The sequence below is a fragment of the Pleurodeles waltl genome, chromosome 2_1 (assembly GCF_031143425.1).
Source record: "Pleurodeles waltl isolate 20211129_DDA chromosome 2_1, aPleWal1.hap1.20221129, whole genome shotgun sequence".
In the NCBI taxonomy this organism is placed as follows: Eukaryota; Metazoa; Chordata; class Amphibia; order Caudata; family Salamandridae; genus Pleurodeles; species Pleurodeles waltl.
In genome coordinates this window covers 17232613-17253394 of record NC_090438.1, presented here as the reverse complement: position 1 = coordinate 17253394, position 20782 = coordinate 17232613, and the positions used below count along the sequence as shown (strand labels likewise).

Sequence of the window (20782 nt, the reverse complement as noted above, 5' to 3'; positions counted from 1 at the left end):
AGATAAGTTTTGTTGTTGAAAAGGTGTGAAGAAAGAGCAGAGCTCTGAGTAGACTCCCTAGCACAATGTGCGGTAGAAAATCTGAGGTGCTGGAGCTTCTCTCAGGAGGATTCTAGAGGGTGCTGTCGCCTGATTGGTGGAAACTCAAGTTTGGTCCTTTTCACAAAATGACTCTGATAAGACTGTTAAATTGAAGAGGCCTAGGGCCTTTCTTTGTTAATATATCTTAACACTGCTTGTGTAAATTATACCGGGGGCTTCCATTTCGACGACGGGGAATGATTCAAGCATGTGAATCTATGAAAGTTCCAATACTGGAGTAATGAAGCTATCTCCTGTACTGAGGTATGGGTTTGACAGACCTCCTGTAATGAGGGTGAGATTTCCCCTAAGGAGGATTGGCTTGCAAAACCTCCTGTAATGAGGGTGAAGAGACCTCCTGTTTGGAGGGAGAAAGGGTGAAGAAACTTCCTATATGTAAGATAAAAGGGTGAAGAGACCTCCTGTAATGAAGGTGAGGTTTGTGAGACCTCCTGGAAGGAGGGTGCAAAGGTGAACAGACCTCCTTGTAAGAAGGATGAAAGGGTGAAGAGACCTCTTGTAATGAGGGTTGGGTTAGCAAGACCTCCTGTAAAGAGGGTGAAAGGCTGAAGAGAGGTCCTGTATGGAGGATGAAAGGGTGAAGAGACCTCCTGTAATGAAGGTGGAGTTTGTGAGACCTCCTGCAAGGAGGGTGAAAGGGTGAAGAGACCTCTTGGAAGGAGGGTTAGGTTTGCAAGGAGGGAGGACGGGTGAAGTGACCTCCTGGAAGGGTTAGGTTTGTGAGACCTCCTGTAAGGAGGGTGAAAGGCTGAAGCGAGCTCCTGTAACGAGGGTGAGAGTGAAGAGAGCTCTTGTAGGAGGGGTGGGGCTTTGTGAGAGCTCCTGTGAGGAGGGTGAAATGGTGAAGAGAGCTCCTGTGAGGAGGGTGAAAGGGTGAAGGGAGCTCCTGTATCGAAGATGAAAGGGTTAAGAGAGCTCCTGTAAGCAAGCTTGGGTGCACTCACTTCACATGCTCGGTGTGATTAGAGGTATAGTTCAAGTGTGAGGTGTTCCCTCACTGGAAGGACTTCCTGCCCTGGACAGTATGGGGTGGCAGGGTTAGAGCTGTTTATTACTTAGGTGGCAGTGATTCTGTGCTGTCTGTCAGATGGGCAGTCTGACCATCTCAGTTCACCGCTGTTCCTCACCAGGTGTGCTGAGCGCCCCGTGCCTGACCAACAGCGCCCCCTTCTGCTTCCTGCTGCATGAGTATTTAACTTGGGTTTTTATCTTTGACACCATTCAAAAGCCTCACTTCCCTTAGCTGATATGGACCAGCTCCTGGGTGTTGTAGGAAGACATCCTGGTTTCAAGCAGTTAATCCTCTAGCTTGGCTGCTCCTTATGACTCGCATGGAGGTGGTTCTGAATGCTCTGCCACATCTTCTCCTGGGCCTTTGAGATACAGGTCCACCCTCTCTGCCCGGTTCCTAGCTTCCAGAGGTCCCGGTCACACAGATAGGGTCCGAGGCCTACCAAGGTTATCAGAGGAATGGGTCCTGAGCTAGTAAATTCAGAGCTCTCCCCCATTCCAACATGTGGCTGACCTGATCTCCATGTTTTGTAACCAGAGAACTACACCCCGCTGTGCCCATCTTAAGGAGAGACAAGAGAACACAGGAAGAGGTGCAAGAAGGCAACCGGCAGAAGAATGTGATACATGTTCTCTCTGTGGTGAGTGCACAGCTGGCCAGCTCCATGCTTCACACAGGGGCCGCAAAGGTATGGCTACAGCTCTGGTTTACAACGCATGTAGAATTCAGTTCTCATTCCTGCTAGTAGTTTCCAGAAGTCTCCTCAGCTCAGTTGAAACAGAAGTGTTAGCGGTGAGTGGGCCACCCCAAGGTACAAGGATACAGGAGGGGCTCGAGGGCAGAGCAAAGGACAAACTATCGTCTCTCCCTGGTGGAGAAGAGATCAGCCTAGCAAGGCATGTCATCAAACATGCAGACATGGCCCACGTCACTTTCATGTTCATTGCACAGCATACAGAGGACATGTGGGCAACCACTCACAACTACAGGAGAGATGGCTGATAGGCAAAGCAGGGGGATGAGCAGCCAGTCAGGGAAGGACTCTGTGAAACATGAAATTGTAAGCCAGATGTGAGGTGCCCAGAGGAAGGGTGAAAGCCAAGAGCTGCAGCCATGTCAAGCACAGGAAAGCCAGAAGCCAGATGGCGCAGATGAAGCAGGGGTAGGCTCCAGTGGCGCCTCCACAAAAGCCCACCCTCACCAATCCACACAGTAATATGGTCTCACATCAGTCTATCCTGATCAGTCATTCAGAGGGTCATCAGAGGATGCTCATAGGAGTAAAGAAAATATTGTTTTCAATATTTCATCTGGGGTACAAACTGGCCACTCATCTTAAAATGTCTTACAAACATCACAAGCCCCACTCCCAGCAGGTCTCAACTGATGGCCAGCCAAGCACAAACTTCAAAAAGTGAATACCTTTTGATGTTATTCTCATGATGAAAAAAGATGTAACTTGGTTTACACTGGAAACAAATTCTTATCTTAAAAAACATTTTAACCATTTCACTCTCCTTCCACAAACTTCTCAAAGTAAGCCACCAATTTTTCGACCGACTATCAATGACGACTACGAATTGCTAATTTTTTTCTTACAGCCCTAGGTCATTTCCTCAGATTTCATTTGGCACCTCAGCTTCATGAGACCTTTACAAGACTAACAAATTATTTATTTTCAGGCGACGCAGCAAGCACTTAAATTAACAACTAGGCACTGGTATCTTTTTTGTCAAAGCTAGACATCTATTCAATGACATGAGTATTTATTCTAAGAGGTACTTTCAGAGTCAAACAAAAAGATGGACAAAGTGCAAAATACATCAATGTTTTTTATTCTGCATATGATGGATTTCATCATCATGGTGTGTATACATTTTGGGGAATGATGACAAACATGGCTGCGGTTTGTTGCAGAGGTTGCGGGTATTCTTTGTGACGTATCCATGAACCAGCAGATGTTAGGCACATGTGCTCATCTCTATTACCTATTTGTGGGCCGTACAGGTCCTTTTCCTCTTATCGGTCATTAAAAAGATTCAAAGGTGAACAGACGCATGCTCATTCTCTGGAATTTTAGGAGAAGGATTCATGCGATTAAAGTTCATTGTGTGTTCTCTATGAATTGGTTTGATCTATAAAAAAAGTCATCATATCCTGTACAAAATGTGCGATCTCCTATGCTCAAGACCCAGGCGGATTAAAGCATCAATACTGAACAGTAGTGTGTGATTTATTAATTTGTATCATTCTCATGTAGGTTTTTTTCTTCACTCTCCTTCAAAGAATTATCTGATGCCCGTATTAATGTTCATGAAGAAGCCTCCACTTTCTAAACATGTTGTTCTTGCCTGTGTCCAGGCTGACCATGTGTAAAACCTGATGCAGTCATATGGTGAGTCCAGTCTGGATGACGGGTCCAACGTGAGGCTCTCCTTTCCAACATGTGAAGCTACAACAGAAGCTGGGGCCTCTGAAGATGTTGACAATGTCTTGGTCACCATATGGCAGCAGCAAGAAGGAACCTCCTTGGAAGTAAACTCTGTCCTTTCTTTGGAAAGGGGAGGGTTTGAATTTGTTTATGCTGAAATTTTTCTGGGCATTCTGCACTGTACAGAGTATGTTTCTATAACTTTAGGTTAAAGGGTGTGGGATGCAGTGTCATTCTTTGTAACCGACCTTAAAGTTGCCATTTCTCTTCTGCCCAACATGGTGGTCTGTGGCTGCCTATTTCAGCCTTTTATTGCTCCTTTTCTTCAATTGCAAGGATGATAGTTTAAAACCATGCAATCTGACAGTACTCATTACTGGACATAGCGGTTCAATATATGAGCTCTCTGGGTTCCTTCATTCATCGTGATGTTTTTATACATTTTCCATGTCTCTATAGTGGCGGCATACATAAGAAAATAATTTAATTCAACCCTAAAGCTCTCCATTTTATGGGAACGTTCATAGCAGCTACGCTTAGTACCATACCATAGTTTTATTTTTTGGTTCTGTATTTCTTAAATAATTGGTATTCCTAAGATATTATGTTCAGAATAAAAAAAATAAAAAAAATTCAAGTCTTCAGTCAGTCTGTGTACCTTTTTCCTATATCCCTAAATAATTTTTGGGACAAACCTTACTATTTCCTAGATTGCAACAAGGTGCAGCTCTTTTTGAGTCAAGTTGAAGTTATTACATTTGATCCCTTTAATCCTTTCTCCACCTTAAATATTTAGCATATCTTCGGCCATACTACTTTCAGCCAGAATGGTCTGTAATACTGACAAGTCTGCATGTGCAAGCAGGAAATACCTTTCTTGAGATTACTGTACCTTTTCACTGCTGGATTCCATTTTGCGCTCTATGTAATGTTTCTTTAGATACTTTTGGTAGCCTGATTCCTCTTCTTCACTCCCATTAGAAGAGTTCCACACGGGTTATATGTTCAATGAAACCTGCCGTTTTCTGAAGGTGACTAAAATTTGGCAACCAATATTAAATTTCTGTAGTTTAACAAACAGGTAGGTTTTATCTCTCTTTAGTTATTCTCTTGTGTCTATACTATGACAAAAAATGCAGGTCAACATATCACAAATAACACTGTAACGTGTCCATTTGCCTGGAGATGAGACTGTGCTATGGTTTTTGGGGGGATAAATATGTGGTCCCAGCAGATTCCTTAATGTGATCTCAACCACATACAACAATCTGTTTATGTGCTAGTCCATCTGTCTACTAGAAAATAATAAACCCCTGTTTGTTTTAAGGTAAATGATGTGGCTAGGTGCAGAAATACAAGTTTTCGCAGTAGTTGTTTTTCTTAAACCATAAGTTGTTTTTTAAGTGTAAACAATTGTATCACAGTTCTTGTACAACTAAAACAGTCAGTGGTTTGGTGTCCCCATGATAAAGCACACAAATGTCCTTACATACTCATAGTCTCCACCGTATTTCAACATAGAACAATATTTGACAAGGTTCCTACAGGTTTGTTAAGATACGTATTTGTGCTTTCTTTGTACAATTCTTCAGTCATTCAGGGTTTGGTTATCGTAGTCTTAATAGCTAGGTCGTCAAATCAGGCTGATACGCTAGCCCTAAGAGGTGAAAGTATTCTTCTCAATAATACAATACTCTACAGTATGTTTTTCTGTTGATCCTTGATCTTAAATACGTATTCTTAGTTTGTGCAGAATCGGTTTCTTAAATGACGGTTACTTTAGGAATATTTTATTTGATAGCTAGAATCCTGTGCCAGCTTGTCAGAGTTCAACAACAGAAGCTTAAATGTGCCTAGATTGCTCATATTGTAATTCGTTCAATACTGTGTATTCGATGGTGTGTGTATAAGCTACCGGACTGATTAAAACTCTTGCCACATTCACTACACTTATATGGTTTCTCTCCTGTATGCGTCCTCTCATGTCTACGCTTATCTGTTAACCTTCGGAAACCTTTCTCACATACACTACATTTGTAGGGTTTTTCTCCTGTGTGTATGAGTACGTGGGAGATCAGAGTCGATAAGTGTCCAAAATGGTTCCCACATTCGTTGCAAGTGTACGGTTTCTCTCCTGTGTGCATTCTCTTGTGGCTGCTGAGATGCGCAACCTGGCTAAAGCCCTTTCCACAGTCACTGCATTTAAAGGGTCTCTCTCCTGTGTGCACCCTCTGATGGGTGATCAGTTTACGCGATTCCCTGAAGCTCTTCCCACATTCATCGCACCGATATGGTTTGTCTCCTCTGTGTATATGTTGGTGCGAATGGAGATATTTTGCATGGCTGAAGCTCTTGCCACATTCAGTGCATGGAAAATCTTTACCCTCTGTGGGGCTCATATTCTGATTGCTGGAGCCTGCTGAATTGCTGATACCATTTTCATATTCCATATACGGCCCCATTTTGTGTTGTGCGTGACCTCTCTGCCTCCAGTGGCATCTGTTCCACCTTCTGATGCTCACTTCCTTCCCTGCGCCCAACAGAGGTTTTTCTTTGGTTTTTAAAAATAATGCCTCCTGCGGCTCTAAAATTCCAGCCCAATGTTCACGGATTTGCTCTTGGTAACTGTTCATTAGTCCAGCATCTGTGGGATGAAAGCAATACACAGTTAATCACTGCGTTTAATACCAGCAAGAGAAATGATAACTGTTCTCAATTTATGGCCATTGTTAGCACAGTGTCAATCTTCCAGCACTCTTTAAGTAACAAAGGTTATCTTTAGCTCTATTTAACAGAACTCAATTTACAAACCTTAAAAAGATAACACGGCGGGCGGGGTATCCGCCAAACTCGTAATCAGGCCCTAAGTCGTTTCTGCACGTCTTAGAACATTCGGCCTGCAGGGCACAGACGTCTCAGCAGCAGTGAAGCTCCAACTCACTCAGTTACCTCGCCTGCTTCATGTCTTCATAACAGCTATTTCTTTGATGTAGATTTTCCACCACATACAGTAAATCCGAGGTAGAGGAAAAAGGATCGTTAAAACAAGCTATTATTATCTATTAAACTAATGGTCAAAAGTTGTGAATGAATCAAGACCTAAGGTCTCTCTTAAAGCACCTGTGTCAGAGTTGGATATAATACAGTCCGAAAACTGTCACCCAACCCTGAAGACTGCAGTGTTCATTATTGGGGAGAAACTGAGAGACTGGAAGCTTTGTTGAGGCAAAGGTGAAAAACTGTCAGGGAAGATGTTTTGCTGTTGCAAATTGTGAGCTTTTCAAAAATGACCTTTCATAGTGCACAAAACCCGTTTTGCAAGTCAAAAAACTCTTTCCGACTCGATAATGGGGCTCTGTAGCTCAATCTTCATCATAATTAGGAGAAGGTGTGCCCTTCTAACTGTGAATTATAATGCAAAATATCAATGGTTTGCAACGTCAAATGTGATAGCAAACCACTGAAAAGTTACTGTTTTCCAAATAGGGTTGGAAGTAGATTTTCAATGTATTCTCCTCTACCTTGAGCACTTGAGTGTTCACATATCCCCAAGGCCCTCCCCAACAAAGACAATACCATGAGATCTGAAGTGTTTTACTTTTTACAATACAACATTATGCATTAGAAGTGTCTTATGTTTACGTATTAGTTGCCCCTAGAACAGGACCTCTGTCTTTGTAAGGTTTGTTCTTTGGACTCAATTTATAGCTCATAGGGCATGCACCAATGCCCCTCCATGTTCCTCTCCTGGCAAGGCACTAGATGGGCTACAACCATTCCCTGACTTTACAGAGAGGGATTGTCTGTGGCGGCAGCATTCATTCTAGTGGGGCGGAGGGGTGTGGGGTGAGGTGCAGGCCTTTTTCTCCTGTTGCCTTCAGAGGACAGATGCCGACTGACTTCTTCTGGTAAGCCTGTGCTACTTATATGTACATGGCTCTATTTCCTTCGTGCACAGTGGACATACATGGAAAGGCTACATGTACTAGACCTGCATGAAACTGGGTGAGCGTTAAGCAGGTTGGTGTTGTTGACTGTGCAGACAAAGGAATCCATCCTGTATGCATTTAAGTGCAGGACTGCTTAAAGTGGAAGACTGGGGAATACAACAAGGTAGTTCTCTGATCTGACCAATGGGCTCTGACCATATTCTATTGCACTCTAGCTATCGTAGACATTTGAATTCCCAAGGTAAATAGGATGACGCTATAGCAAGGCAGGAACAGAGAAAGTTGTATGCAATGTACTTCCTACTCAAACCATCTTTATGGTCTTCACAAGGACCCACACTGATTTCTTAAGTCCCTAAGATCCTTCAAAGTCACCAGGACTCCACAAAGCTGCTATGTTTTCTAGGCACGCGCTGCTTCAAGGGGATAAGATCTGAAACTGTTCCAAACTGCCCACAATGGATCCTTAATACAGGATCTGTCTTCTAAATCATCTAAAAAGATAGTCTCCTACTCACCACATCTACTGAAAACTGTCACATAAATTACAAACACAAGAGTATGAATGGATTCAAAGAAACACTCACTGCAGCTTTTTCTTCACCTATAGAATTACTATTACTTGGAAAACTTCAAAAACAAACTTTATGTCTCAAGAGTCTAAAGGAATCCCCATGGAAGAAAATTAACCACCAGTTGTTTACCAAGTCTCCTTGGAAATCTGACCATATCGATCAGTAACAACAGTAACATTGTTTATCAATCCTCGACCATCACCGTGTTGCAATTCAACCGCTATTTCAAGACTGTTCTACACTCACCATGACGGCCCTGACATTTAATCCCATCAGCTCAACATAAAAACTCTTTTTTACCCACACTGTCAGACAAACATATGAAATCCACCGCTCCTCTCCCCCTCCCACACAATGCATATAGATGCCACCAGGTCACAACATTCCACTTCACTTGCAGTCATAGTCCCCCACCGTTCCTGCTCTTTGAAACACAAGCCTCAAAGCCTTAAACACTTACCTCAGAGCATAATGAAGCCACCAGTGGCTTGTGACCCTTAGAAGTGGTGGGGTGAAATCTTTGGCACAAATTCCAGTGAGCTTGAATTCTCAGTCGTTCCAGGGCTAGGGGTTTACTTAGTCCCACTCTGACTCACTCACTCTCCCTCGGTCTGATTCTCACTTTAACTCGCTCACTCAGCCTCACTCAATCTCATTCTTTCTTACTGAGACCCACTTATTCTCACTAAATCAATCTCACTCTCACTCAGTCTCACTTATTTCCACTCATTATTACTAACTTTCTAACTCATTCTCTGACTCAGACTCACTCAGACTGTGACTCACTCATTCTTGATCAGTCTCACTTAGTTCCACTAATTTTCAGTCAATGAATCTTACTCTGATTCATTCAATCTCAATGACTCACCTAGACTTGATCATTCTCACACATTCCTACTCAGTCCAACTCATTCAGACGCATCTGACAAGATCAATCTCACTGTCTCACTGATTCTGACTCACTCAAACTGTAACTCACTCAGTCTCCCTCACAGTAACACTCACTGTCATTCTCCCTCACAGTAACAATCACTGTCATTTTATCTCAAAGCAACACTCACTGTCATTCGCCCCTAAAATTACACTCCAGCCCAGGTAATCGCTCTCTGAAGGCTGATGCAGGTGCAGAAGGAGACTGTTGCCGGACTGCAGGAGGTTGGCATTTTGTATGTACCAAGAGTGAATAATGTAATATTATTCACTCTTGGTACAGCAAAAACAAACGAACCCGAAAACAGGGAGGGGCATAACCCCTGGGCCCGTTAAGAGGAGCCACCAGTGGAACCCACCTCCCAGGTAACACATATGAAACGCCTCACATCCCAATGGCCACCCATCATCCCTCACCTCTTGGAGTAATGATGGAACTATTCCACTTGGAACTGAAATCCATTTTTGATGCACAATCACTCAAGGCCAATAACTTCTCTAACCTTGTACTCGGAACTGGGTCACACATCCTTTTCTCATCGTCTTTTCCTGTCAATGACCTCTATTTTACCTACATTCCTTATCACACTAAATTACTTCCCTCAACACTGAAAGCTCTCAGCGATAACCTCATCAAAGAACTGTTACTTCCCTACAAAAATGGTCCGCAAGCCTCCTCAACCTACATTCAGATTCCTATCACGTCAGGGAACACACCCCAGATATCCCAAAATAACAAAAAACACTGTGAATCCTGAAGAACCCCATGCTAGTTCAACCACGCTCTCAAAACCCTAGACGTACTATAAAGAGATGTTTACTCCACACCTGCAGGTCAGCAGCCAAACACAAGAGGTACACAGGGGTTAATGGCATCCATAAAACCTCAATACAGGGTACAACTCTGAAAACCAGCCAAGCATCGACCTCCAATGCTTATCTATGGAATTATCCGCCTCTGAACAGAAGCTTGTGGCACTACACTCTGCCAACCACTGGGGAAAATACACAGCAGTAATAGAAGTCATCACGGAACATTCCAGTGCCACTGCAACTCACACTGCCCTAGGGCACTTCAGTCCACACTGAGGAACAGCCTAGACCCTGCTCCCACAACATGAAAATGTTGACCTTAAACACCCTTGCTTAAACCCTGCACACCCGATAATCTCAAAAAGAACATTTAAGACTGGCTCATCTATTATGGTTGACTGGTCAGGCCACCTCTTAATCCACTTCAATCTTCTAGGCGCTAAAACTACATCTTGGCGCCAATCTTAACATCTATGGGCCTAGATCAGAAGTTTCAATGTTCACCCATATCATGGACAATCTCTCTATGAAACCACTAATGATTCTAGATCATCCCAACCAAAACTCATTGTTACCCCACTTGACTACAGTCATGGTAGAGTTAGCATAAGGATAAAGAAAGCAAAAAACTGTTCATAGGCAGGAAATTTCTCAGGCTAACAGAATGCTTCTGGAATAACCACCCCCCCCAACCCCAAACTTAATCTAGTGATTTTATGCAATACACGCAAACTATATAAAAAAAGCACATCTTGAACACCAAAGCTAAGTACATCAGACCACAAATCGAGGTCTCCAAAATATTATCAGAGAAAACTGTTTGATTTCTTCGTCATTCCACCCAGTCCTTGAGTGCCCAGTGTCTGGCTTATAACTAAAACCACCTCTTCATAATGTGATGTTTACATGCTCAGTAACTCATCATGCATGTCACCTATCCTTGCACACATGCATCTATTCACCAGTACATTGACACATTCTTGTATTCACCCACTCACCCACCCGGGGGACCTTACACACACAAATTCACCAACCATTTAAGAGGTATTCTTTGTTATAGCCGAGTCCTAAAGTCAACTAACCAAATGTGCTTTATAAAAAACAAAAATCTGTTCAAAGCACCTGGGTAAGTGCCGCAGATTCAGAGGATAAGGCTAGTACTGCTCTGTCAGAACGGGGTGAACCCGGTGCTGCTACACCTGTGACAGCTACAAGCGTGACAGGCAGATCTGAACAGAGTGGATTGACATCAAGCATATTTCTTCAAATCTCTGCTGTGCTGAGCTCATGAACATGCATGTGCAGGGAGTGCAGCTCTGGTTTAAACCTCTCAGAGGAGACTGGGGACAGAGAGGAGGACATCCTCACACACTACTCTGTCTTCAGCCCTCAATCTCAGGCCTGCATCCTTCAAAGTCCGGAGCCATTCATGATTCCGGCAAGCTGCACAGTTCATGTAAAACTAACATTTGTAGGCAAGCACTGCAGGTGTGCCTCGAAGTTCAGCAAGAGGCTCTGTATGGAAAAACTGACATCTGGGAAGAGAAGAGGCCCACATCTAGTGGTGGCTGGTGACCCTTAAAAGTATTTGGCTCAAATTCAAGTGAGCAAGCATGACTTCTCGTGGGTTCAGGGCTGGGGGCTCTCTCAGTCCCACTCTGACTGACCTGCTCTCCCTCTGCCTCATTCTCACTCTGACTTACTTAGTCTCACTCATTCACAGTCAGGTTAACTCACTAACAATCAATCTCAATCATTCTCACTTAGCCCCACTCTTTCCCACTCTGACTCACCTATCACTTAATCTCTCTCTCTCTGTCCCCTGGTCTCATTTAGGGCCTGATTTTGAACTTGGCAGATGAGTTTCTCCGTCACGATGGTAACAGACATTCCATTTGCCGAAATATTAATCCCATTATATCCTTTGAGATTTATATTTTGGCGGACAACTTGCCTGAGAGTAACTTGCCAACCAAGATCTAAATCAGGCACTTAGTCCCACTCATTCTTTGACTCACGCAGACTGTGACTCACTAAATCATCCTCAGTCAGTGCCACCTAATCCCACTCATTTTCTCTCTTTCTCAGTCAATCAGTCTTACTCTGATTCATCAATCTCACTGACTCACCTAGTCCAATTCTCACTCATTCCTACTGAATCTCACTCATTCAGACTCACTGACCAAATCAGTCGTACTGTCTCACTTATTCTGACTCACTCAGTCTTACACAAAGTAACACGACTATCATTCTCCCTCACAGTTATACTCATTGTCATTCTCCCTCAAAGAAACACTCACTGTTATCCTCCCTCATAGAAACACTGTAGGAAAGTACCATCTTGCCTGGCATGTTACCCCCATATTTCACTGTATATATGTTGTTTTAGTTGTATGTGTCACTGGGATCCTGCCAGCCAGGGCCCCAGTGCTCATAAGTGTGCCTGAAGAACGAGTTACTTACCTTCGGTAACGATTTTTCTGGTGGATACATTAGCTACCTGTGGATTCCTCACCTAATGATTCCTCACCTAATGAATACTCCCATGGCGCCAGCATTCAACGGAAATCTTCTTACTAGTCTCTGCACGTCGACGAGGACGTCACTCTAGCCCACGCGACGCCGTCTGACGTCATACAGGCAATAAGAGGTCCTCGCCGACGTGCCGATGACAGTACCAACATTTTTTACGTGCATGAGAATAATAATAACCCAATGTAATGAAAGAGCAAAGCAACATCTCTTAATATTGTAAATCACACAACATTGCAATAAAATAGCTGTAGATTTAATATAACCTTCTTTTTTTTTTTTTTTTTTTAAACAAATAAATATATTTATACATACAAATCATGTATATACACAATATGTATAGATTTATATATAAATATACACATATATACAAATATCATATATGCAAAATGTATTGCAACTTTGAAGACCAAAAGGAGCACACTCAAGGATTGCTTGGAGAGACCAAAAAGGCAACGGGGAGGCGGGTGGGACCGTGAGGAATCCACAGGTAGCTATTGTATCCACCAGAAAAATCGTTACCGAAAGTAAGTAACTCGTTCTTCTGATGGATACAACTACCTGTGGATTCCTCACCTAATGAATAGAGTCCCAAAGCAGTACCACGCCCGGCGGTGGGTGCCTAAATGGTCAAACCAAGAAATCCTGCAGCACTGACCGTGCAAAATGACCGTCCCTTCTGACCTCAGAGTCCAAACAGTAATGTTTCACAAAAGTGTGAAGGGACGACCAAGTTGCGGCCTTGCAGATGTCGACCACAGGAACACCCCTGGCCAAGGCCGAAGAGGCCGACTTAGCTCTGGTGGAGTGAGCTCTAATGCCCTCAGGCGGATCCTTCTTTGCCAAAGAGTAACAGATTTTAATGCAAAGAACAACCCACCTGGAGAGTGTTCTCTTGTGGACTGCCTTTCCTCTCCTCTTGCCCACGTATCCGACAAACAGCTGATCCTCCAGCCTGATATCCTTCATTCTGTCGATATAGAAGCTCAACGCCCTTTTTGGGTCCAGGCGATGTAGTCTTTCTTCCTCCTTTGAAGGATGAGGCGGAGGATAAAACGTGGACAAAGTGATTGTCTGAGCCAAATGGAAGGGTGAAACAACCTTCGGAAGGAAAGCAGCCTTGGTCCTCAACACCACCTTATCACCATAAAACGTTATATAAGGGGGTTTAACCGATAAGGCCTGCAACTCACTCACTCTCCTTGCAGATGTTATAGCTACCAGGAATACTGTTTTAATAACCAAATACCTTAAGGGGCAAGAATGCATAGGCTCAAAAGGGAACCCCATAAGGAAAGTCAGGACCAAGGACAAATCCCATTGAGGCATAACGAATGGTTTTGGAGGATATTGATTCAGAAGACCTTTCAAGAATCTGAGAACAATAGGGGATTTAAATAACGATGGTTGGTCTGGAAGACAAATGAAGGCTGACAAGGCCGACAAATAACCCTTAATGGTAGCCACTGCACAACCTTTCTGCGCTAGAGACAGTGCAAAAGACAAAACATGTGACAGATGAGCATGTAAGGGATCAATCTGTCTCTCTCCACACCACATAACAAATTTAGACCACCTATTAGCGTAGATAGATTTAGTGGAGTGTCGCCTGGCCGCTAAGATAACATCCACTACATCAGGCAGGAGAGAGAAGGAACTCAGGTTGCCCCGTTCAATCTCCAAGCATGTAGGTGCAGACTCTGGAGGTTGGGGTGTAAAACCTGCCCCTGCGACTGCGAGAGGAGGTCTGCCCTGAGAGGGAGACGGAGCGGAGGGCACAGTGAGAGTTGGAGAAGGTCGGAGTACCATACCCTCCTTGGCCAATCCGGAGCTATTAAGATGACTTGGGCCCGGTCTTGGCGAATTTTCCTCAACACTCGAGGAATCAAGGGTATGGGGGGAAACGCGTAAAGCAACTGGTCGCACCAGGTTATCTGAAACGCGTCCCCCAACGCTCCCTGCATCGGATACTGGAGGCTGCAGAATAACGGGCAATGCGCGTTCTCTAGAGTGGCAAACAGATCTATCCGAGGAAACCCCCATATCTGGAAGATTAGACAGACCTGATCTGGATGGAGACGCCACTCGTGGTCTGCCGAGAATTGGCAACTGTGACTGTCCGCACGTACATTCAAGACCCCGGCCAGATGATTTGCCACCAAGCAAATCTGATGGTCCTTTGCCCAGGACCATAGCCGAAGAGCTTCTCTGCAGAGAAGGTACGACCCTACTCCTCCCTGTTTGTTTATGTACCACATCGTGGTAGTATTGTCCGTCAGGACCTGTACCGACTGACCACGAAGGGATGGGAGGAAGGCCTTGAGAGCCAGACGTACAGCCCGTAACTCCAACAGATTGATATGAAACACCTGTTCCTCTGGAGACCAAAGCCCTTTGATCTCCAGATCCCCCAGATGAGCTCCCCATCCTAGGGTGGAAGCATCCGTTATGACCGTGGCCACTGGTGGCGACTGCGCGAACGGCTTTCCCTGTGAAAGATTGTTGCCCGCAATCCACCACTTCAATTCCACAGCAGCATCTCTGGAGATCTTGACAGTACCTTCTAAATCTCCCTTGTGTTGAGACCACTGCCTTCGGAGGCACCACTGAAGAGCCCTCATGTGCCAGCGAGCATGCGTGACCAACAGAATGCAGGAGGCGAACAGACCGAGCAGACGAAGGACCTTGAGGACTGGAACTACCGCTCCATTTCGAAACATTGGAACCAATTCCTGAATATCTTGAATCCGCTGAGGCGGAGGAAAGGCTCGACCCAATGTTGTATCCAGTACTGCCCCTATGAACAGGAGGCGCTGAGAGGGCTCCAGGTGAGATTTGGGCACGTTCACCGAAAAGCCCAGGTCGAACAACAACTGGGTTGTTGACTGCAGATGATGCGACACAAGCTCCGGGGACTTGGCTTTGATCAACCAGTCGTCCAAGTAAGGGAATACTGCTATCCCCTTCCTTCTGAGCTCCGCCGCAACCACTGACATCACCTTTGTGAAGACTCGAGGTGCTGAAGTAAGACCAAACGGGAGGACCGCAAACTGATAGTGCTGCGACCCTACCACAAACCGGAGATACTTCCTGTGCGACTTGAGTATCGGGATATGAAAGTAAGCATCCTGCAAGTCGACAGACACCATCCAATCTTCCTTGTTCAACGCCAAAAGCACCTGTGCTAGGGTCAGCATCTTGAACTTTTCCTGTTTGAGGAACCAATTCAAGATCCTCAGATCCAGGATTGGTCTCAACTGACCATCCTTTTTGGGAATCAGGAAGTATCTTGAGTAACAACCTCGACCCTTTTCCTGCTCTGGGACCAACTCTACCGCGCCCTTTGAAAGGAGGACTTGAACCTCCTGTTCTAGCAACAGGAGGTGTTCTTCTGAACAATAAGATGGGCGGGGCGGGATGAGGGGCGGGAACTCCCGAAAGGGAAGGGCGTAGCCTTTCCCCACAATGCCGAGAACCCAAGTGTCCGTTGTGATAGACTTCCACTTGTGGAGAAAATGCTGTAATCTTCCCCCTACAGGAGAGGAGTGAGTGGGAAACGGTAGAAGCCTAAGGCTGCTTCCCCTGCTGCACCCCTCCAGAGGACGAGGAAGAGGCAGAGTGCTGTTGAGAGGCTCCTCTGGTATGGGCCCCACCCCTCCCCCTCCCTCTAAATGACCTATAGGGGAGGGAAGAGGTGGGTTGCTGGAACCTCCCCCGAAAGGAAGAGGAAGAAGAGCCACGCCCAAATCCCCGAAACCTCCTGAAAAATCTAGAAGAGGCAGAGGAAGAAGGAGCTTGCAGTCCTAACGATTTGGCTGTGGCTCTGCTCTCCTTAAATCGTTCCAAGGCCGAATCTGCCTTGGCTCCAAACAGTCTGTCCCCATCAAACGGGAGGTCCAGCAGGGTCGACTGCACATCCGCAGAAAACCCTGAGTTTCGGAGCCAGGCCTGTCTTCTTGCCACCACAGCCGTGCCCATCGCCCTGGCCACCGAGTCGGTCGTGTCCAGCCCAGACTGGATAATCTGGGTCGCGGCAGCCTGGGCGTCCGAGACCACATCCAAGAGACCCTGGGGGAGCTCCGTAAATGAAGACGAAATATCATCCATCAGAGCATGGATGTACCTCCCCAGAATGCACGTTGCGTTGGTGGCCTTCAACGCCAAACTGCATGCCGAAAATATTTTCTTGGACTGCGCATCCAGTTTCTTGGAGTCTCTGTCTCCAGGCACCGTCGGGAAGGAACCAGGCGCTGACTTTGAGGAACAGGAGGCTTGCACCACCAAGCTCTCCGGCGTAGGGTGTCTAGAGAGAAAGCCAGGGTCAGATGGTGCAGCTCGATACCTCCTGGCCACAGCCCTATGAACGGCCGAGGAAGACACCGGCTTCTTCCACACCTCCAACACCGGATCCAGCAAAGCCTCATTAAATGGCAAGAGAGGCTCAGCTGCAGCAGAGGCCGGATGCAATACCTCTGTCAGCAAATTCTGCTTCGCCTCTGCCACCGGCAAAGGCAGGTCCAAAAAGCTCGCTGCCTTCCTCACCACAGCATGAAAGGAAGCAGCCTCCTCCGTATATTCCCCTGGAGATGAAAGGTCCCACTCAGGGGAAGTGTCCAGCCCACTGGCTGTATCCAGACCATGTAGTCCGTCTCCAGAGTCCTCAATCTCTCCCTCCTCTAAGACTCGCTGGTACTCCTGCTCTTCTAAAAGACGGAGAGCACGCCTCCTCGAATGAAGTCTCTCCTCGATACGCGGAGTCGACATGGCCTCCGCCGACGTCGAGAACGGCGCCGATCTCCAGAAGCATCTGACGCCGCGTCCGGCGCCACAGGCAGCTTCGGCGCCGAGGTAGGAGCCGGAGGACGAGGTCTTGGAGCCGATGGACCAACCGGAGTCACAGGGCAAAATCCTGACTTCGACGGAAGGGCAACCTCCGGGGCCGAAACATCCGAAGCCACCGGAGCGGTTCCGACGCCGGCGCCGAGCCCACATTCCCAAAAGGGAGAAAGGGCATAAAGGGTGCCGGCCGAAGAGGCGCAGGATCACCCAACGAAAAGGCCAAGGGCCCCGAAGGACCAGCCGGAGCAGCTCCTGGAGCCATCTGCTGAAAGATGGTATACATCGCATTAAGAAACGCGGTACTATCGGCTCCAGGAGTGGGAAAAGCCGGATACTGGGGTGCCTGGATCGAGGGCGACCCCGACGCCGGCCTCGACGTCTGCGACGCCGGAGAAAACACAAGAGGCTGCACCACCTCAATCACCGACGCCTGACCAGGCGAAGTCGGTGACGCCGGAGAGGGCAACGGCGTCGATGGATGCGGCGTGACCGTGGGGCTGACCTCCCAAGTCCTCCGACGCCGAGCCGAAGGTGACCTCGAACGAGACTCCTTGCTGGAATGACGTCGTGAGTCTCTACGGCGCCGGGAGTCTCGATGACGCCGGTGAGACCTTGGCGAAGAAGACTTCTTATGATGTTTCTCCTTCTTCTTTGACTTTGCCATGAATAACTTGGCCTCACGCTCTTTGAGGGCCTTCGGATTCATGTGTTGACATGAATCGCAAGTCGAGACGTCGTGGTCGGAGCTCAAACACCATAGACAGTCGGAGTGAGGATCTGTAACTGACATCTTGCCCCCACACTCTCGACAGGGCTTGAAACCCGACTTCCTCTGAGACATTATTACCGCAGAGAAGACTACGCAGCAGACAATACACTGTAACCACGAAGGTAACAGTAGCTCCCTCGAAGATAACCGTTTCGAATGCACGGAAAAAAGGGAACTGTCATCGGCACGTCGGCGAGGACCTCTTATTGCCTGTATGACGTCAGACGGCGTCGCGTGGGCTAGAGTGACGTCCTCGTCGACGTGCAGAGACTAGTAAGAAGATTTCCGTTGAATGCTGGCGCCATGGGAGTATTCATTAGGTGAAGAATCATTAGGTGAGGAATCCACAGGTAGTTGTATCCATCAGAATGTGTTACCTGTGTAGTGACTAACTGTCTCACTGAGGCTCTGCTAATCCGAACCTCAGTGGTTATGCTCTCTCATTTCTTTCAAATTGTCACTAACAGGCTAGTGACCAATGTTACCAATTTATACCCTTATAATTCTCTAGTATATGGTACTGAGGTACCCAGGGTATTGGGGTTCCAGGAGATCCCTATGGGCTGTAGAATTTCTTTTGCCACCCATAGGGAGCTCTGACAATTCTTACACAGGCCTGCCACTGCAGCCTGAGTGAAATAACGTCCACGTTATTTCACAGCCATTTTACACTGCACTTAAGTAACTTATAAGTCACCTATATGTCTAACCTTTACCTGGTAAAGGTTGGGTGCTAAGTTACTTAGTGTGTGGGCACCCTGGCACTAGCCAATGTGCCCCCACATTGTTCAGGGCCAATTCCCCGGACTTTGTGAGTGCGGGGACACCATTGCACGCGTGCACTACATATAGGTCAGTACCTATGTGTAGCTTCACAATGGTAACTCCGAATATGGCCATGTAACATGTCTAAGATCATGGAATCGCCCCACCAATGCCATCCTGGTATTGGGGAGACAATCCCATGATTCCCCGGGTCTCTAGCACAGACCCGGGTACTGCCAAACTGCCTTTCCCGGGGTTTCACTGCAGCTGCTGCAGCTGCTGCCAACCCCTCAGACAGGTTTCTGCCCTCCTGGGGTCCAGCCAGGCTTGGCCCAGGAAGGCAGAACAAAGGACTTCCTCAGAGAGAGGGTGTTACACCCTCTCCCTTTGGAAAAAGGTGTTAAGGCAGGGGAGGAGTAGCCTCCCCCAGCCTCTGGAAATGCTTTCATGGGCACAGATGGTGCCCATTTCTGCATAAGCCAGTCTACACCGGTTCAGGGACCCCTCAGCCCTGCTCTGGCACAAAACTGGACAAAAGAAAGGGGAGTGACTACTCCCCTGAGCTGCACCTCCCCTGGGAGGTGCCCAGAGCTCCGCCAGTGTGCTCCAGACCTCTGCCATCTTGGAAACAGAGGTGCTGCTGGCACACTGGACTGCTCTGAGTGGCCAGGGCCAGCAGGTGATATCAGAGACTCCTTCTGATAGGCTCCTTTAGGTGTTGCTAGTCTATCCTCTCTCCTAAGTAGCCAAACCCTCTTTTCTAGCTATTTAGGGTCTCTGCTCTGGGGAATTCCTTAGATAACGAATGCAAGAGCTCATCAAAGTTCCTCTGCATCTCTCTCTTCACCTTCTGCCAAGGAATCGACTGCTGACCGCGCTGGAAGCCTGCAAAACTGCAACAAAGTAGCAAAGACGACTACTGCGACACTGTAACGCTGATCCTGCCGCCTTCTCGACTGTTTTCCTGGTGGTGCATGCTGTGGGGGTAGTCTGCCTCCTCTCTGCACTAGAAGCTCCGAAGAAATCTCCCGTGGGTTGACGGAATCTTCCCCCTGCAACCGCAGGCACCAAAGAACTGAATCACCGGTCCTCTGGGTCTCCTCTCAGCACGACGAGCGAGGTCCCTTGAACTCAGCAACTCTGTCCAAGTGACTCCCACAGTCCAGTGACTCTTCAGTCCAAGTTTGGTGGAGGTAAGTCCTGGCCTCCCCACGCTAGACTGCATTGCTGGGAACCGCGTGTTTTGCAGCTACTCCGGCTCCTGTGCACTCAGCGAGGATTTCCTTCGTACACTGCCAAGCCTGGGTCCACGGCACTCTAACCTGCATTGCATGACCTCCTGAGTTGTCCTCCGGCGGCGTGGGACTCTCTTGTGCAACTTCGGGTGAGCACCGTTTCAATCCACTTCGTAGTGCCTGTTCCGGCACTTCTGCAGGTGCTGCCTGCTTCTGAGAGGGCTCCTTGTCTTGCTGGACGCCCCCTCTGTCCCCTCACGCAATTGGTGACATCCTGGTCCCTCCTGGGCCACAGCAGCATCCAAAAACCCTAACCGCGACCCTTGCAGCTAGCAAGGCTTGTTTGCGGTCTTTCTGCGGGAAAACACTTCTGCACGGCTCTTCACGACGTGGGACATCCATCCTCCAAAGGAGAAGTTTCTAGCCCTTGTCGTTCGTGCAGAATCCTCAGCTTCTACCATCCGGTGGCAGCTTCTTTGCACCTACAGCTGGCATTTCCTGGGCATCTGCCCACTCCCGACTTGATCGTGACTTTTGGACTTGGTCCCCTTGTTCCACAGGTACTCTCTTCTGGAAATCCATCGTTGTTGCATTGCTGCTGTTGGTCTTTCTTGCAGAATTCCCCTATCACGACTTCTGTGCTCTTTGGGGAACTTCAGTGCACTTTGCACTCACTTTTCAGGGTCTTGGGGTGGGCTATTTTTTTAACCCTCACTGTTTTCTTACAGTCCCAGCGACCCTCTACAAGGTCACATAGGTTTGGGGTCCATTCGTGGTTCGCATTCCACTTCTAGAGTATATGGTTTGTGTTGCCCCTATCCCTATGTGC

General features: G+C 47.0%; 1 protein-coding gene across 1 annotated transcript in view; it reads right to left on the bottom strand.

Moving 5' to 3' along the window:
- Window positions 1-2927: 2927 nt before the first annotated feature.
- Window positions 2928-20782, bottom strand: part of LOC138260407 (zinc finger and SCAN domain-containing protein 31-like) — a 120194-nt gene continuing 102339 nt past the window's right edge. Inside the window, exon 3 of the mRNA XM_069208856.1 lies at window positions 2928-6189. Within this exon, the coding sequence (XP_069064957.1) occupies window positions 5408-6189 (782 nt within the window). The 3' untranslated portion in view covers window positions 2928-5407. The remainder of the gene's footprint in view (window positions 6190-20782) is intronic.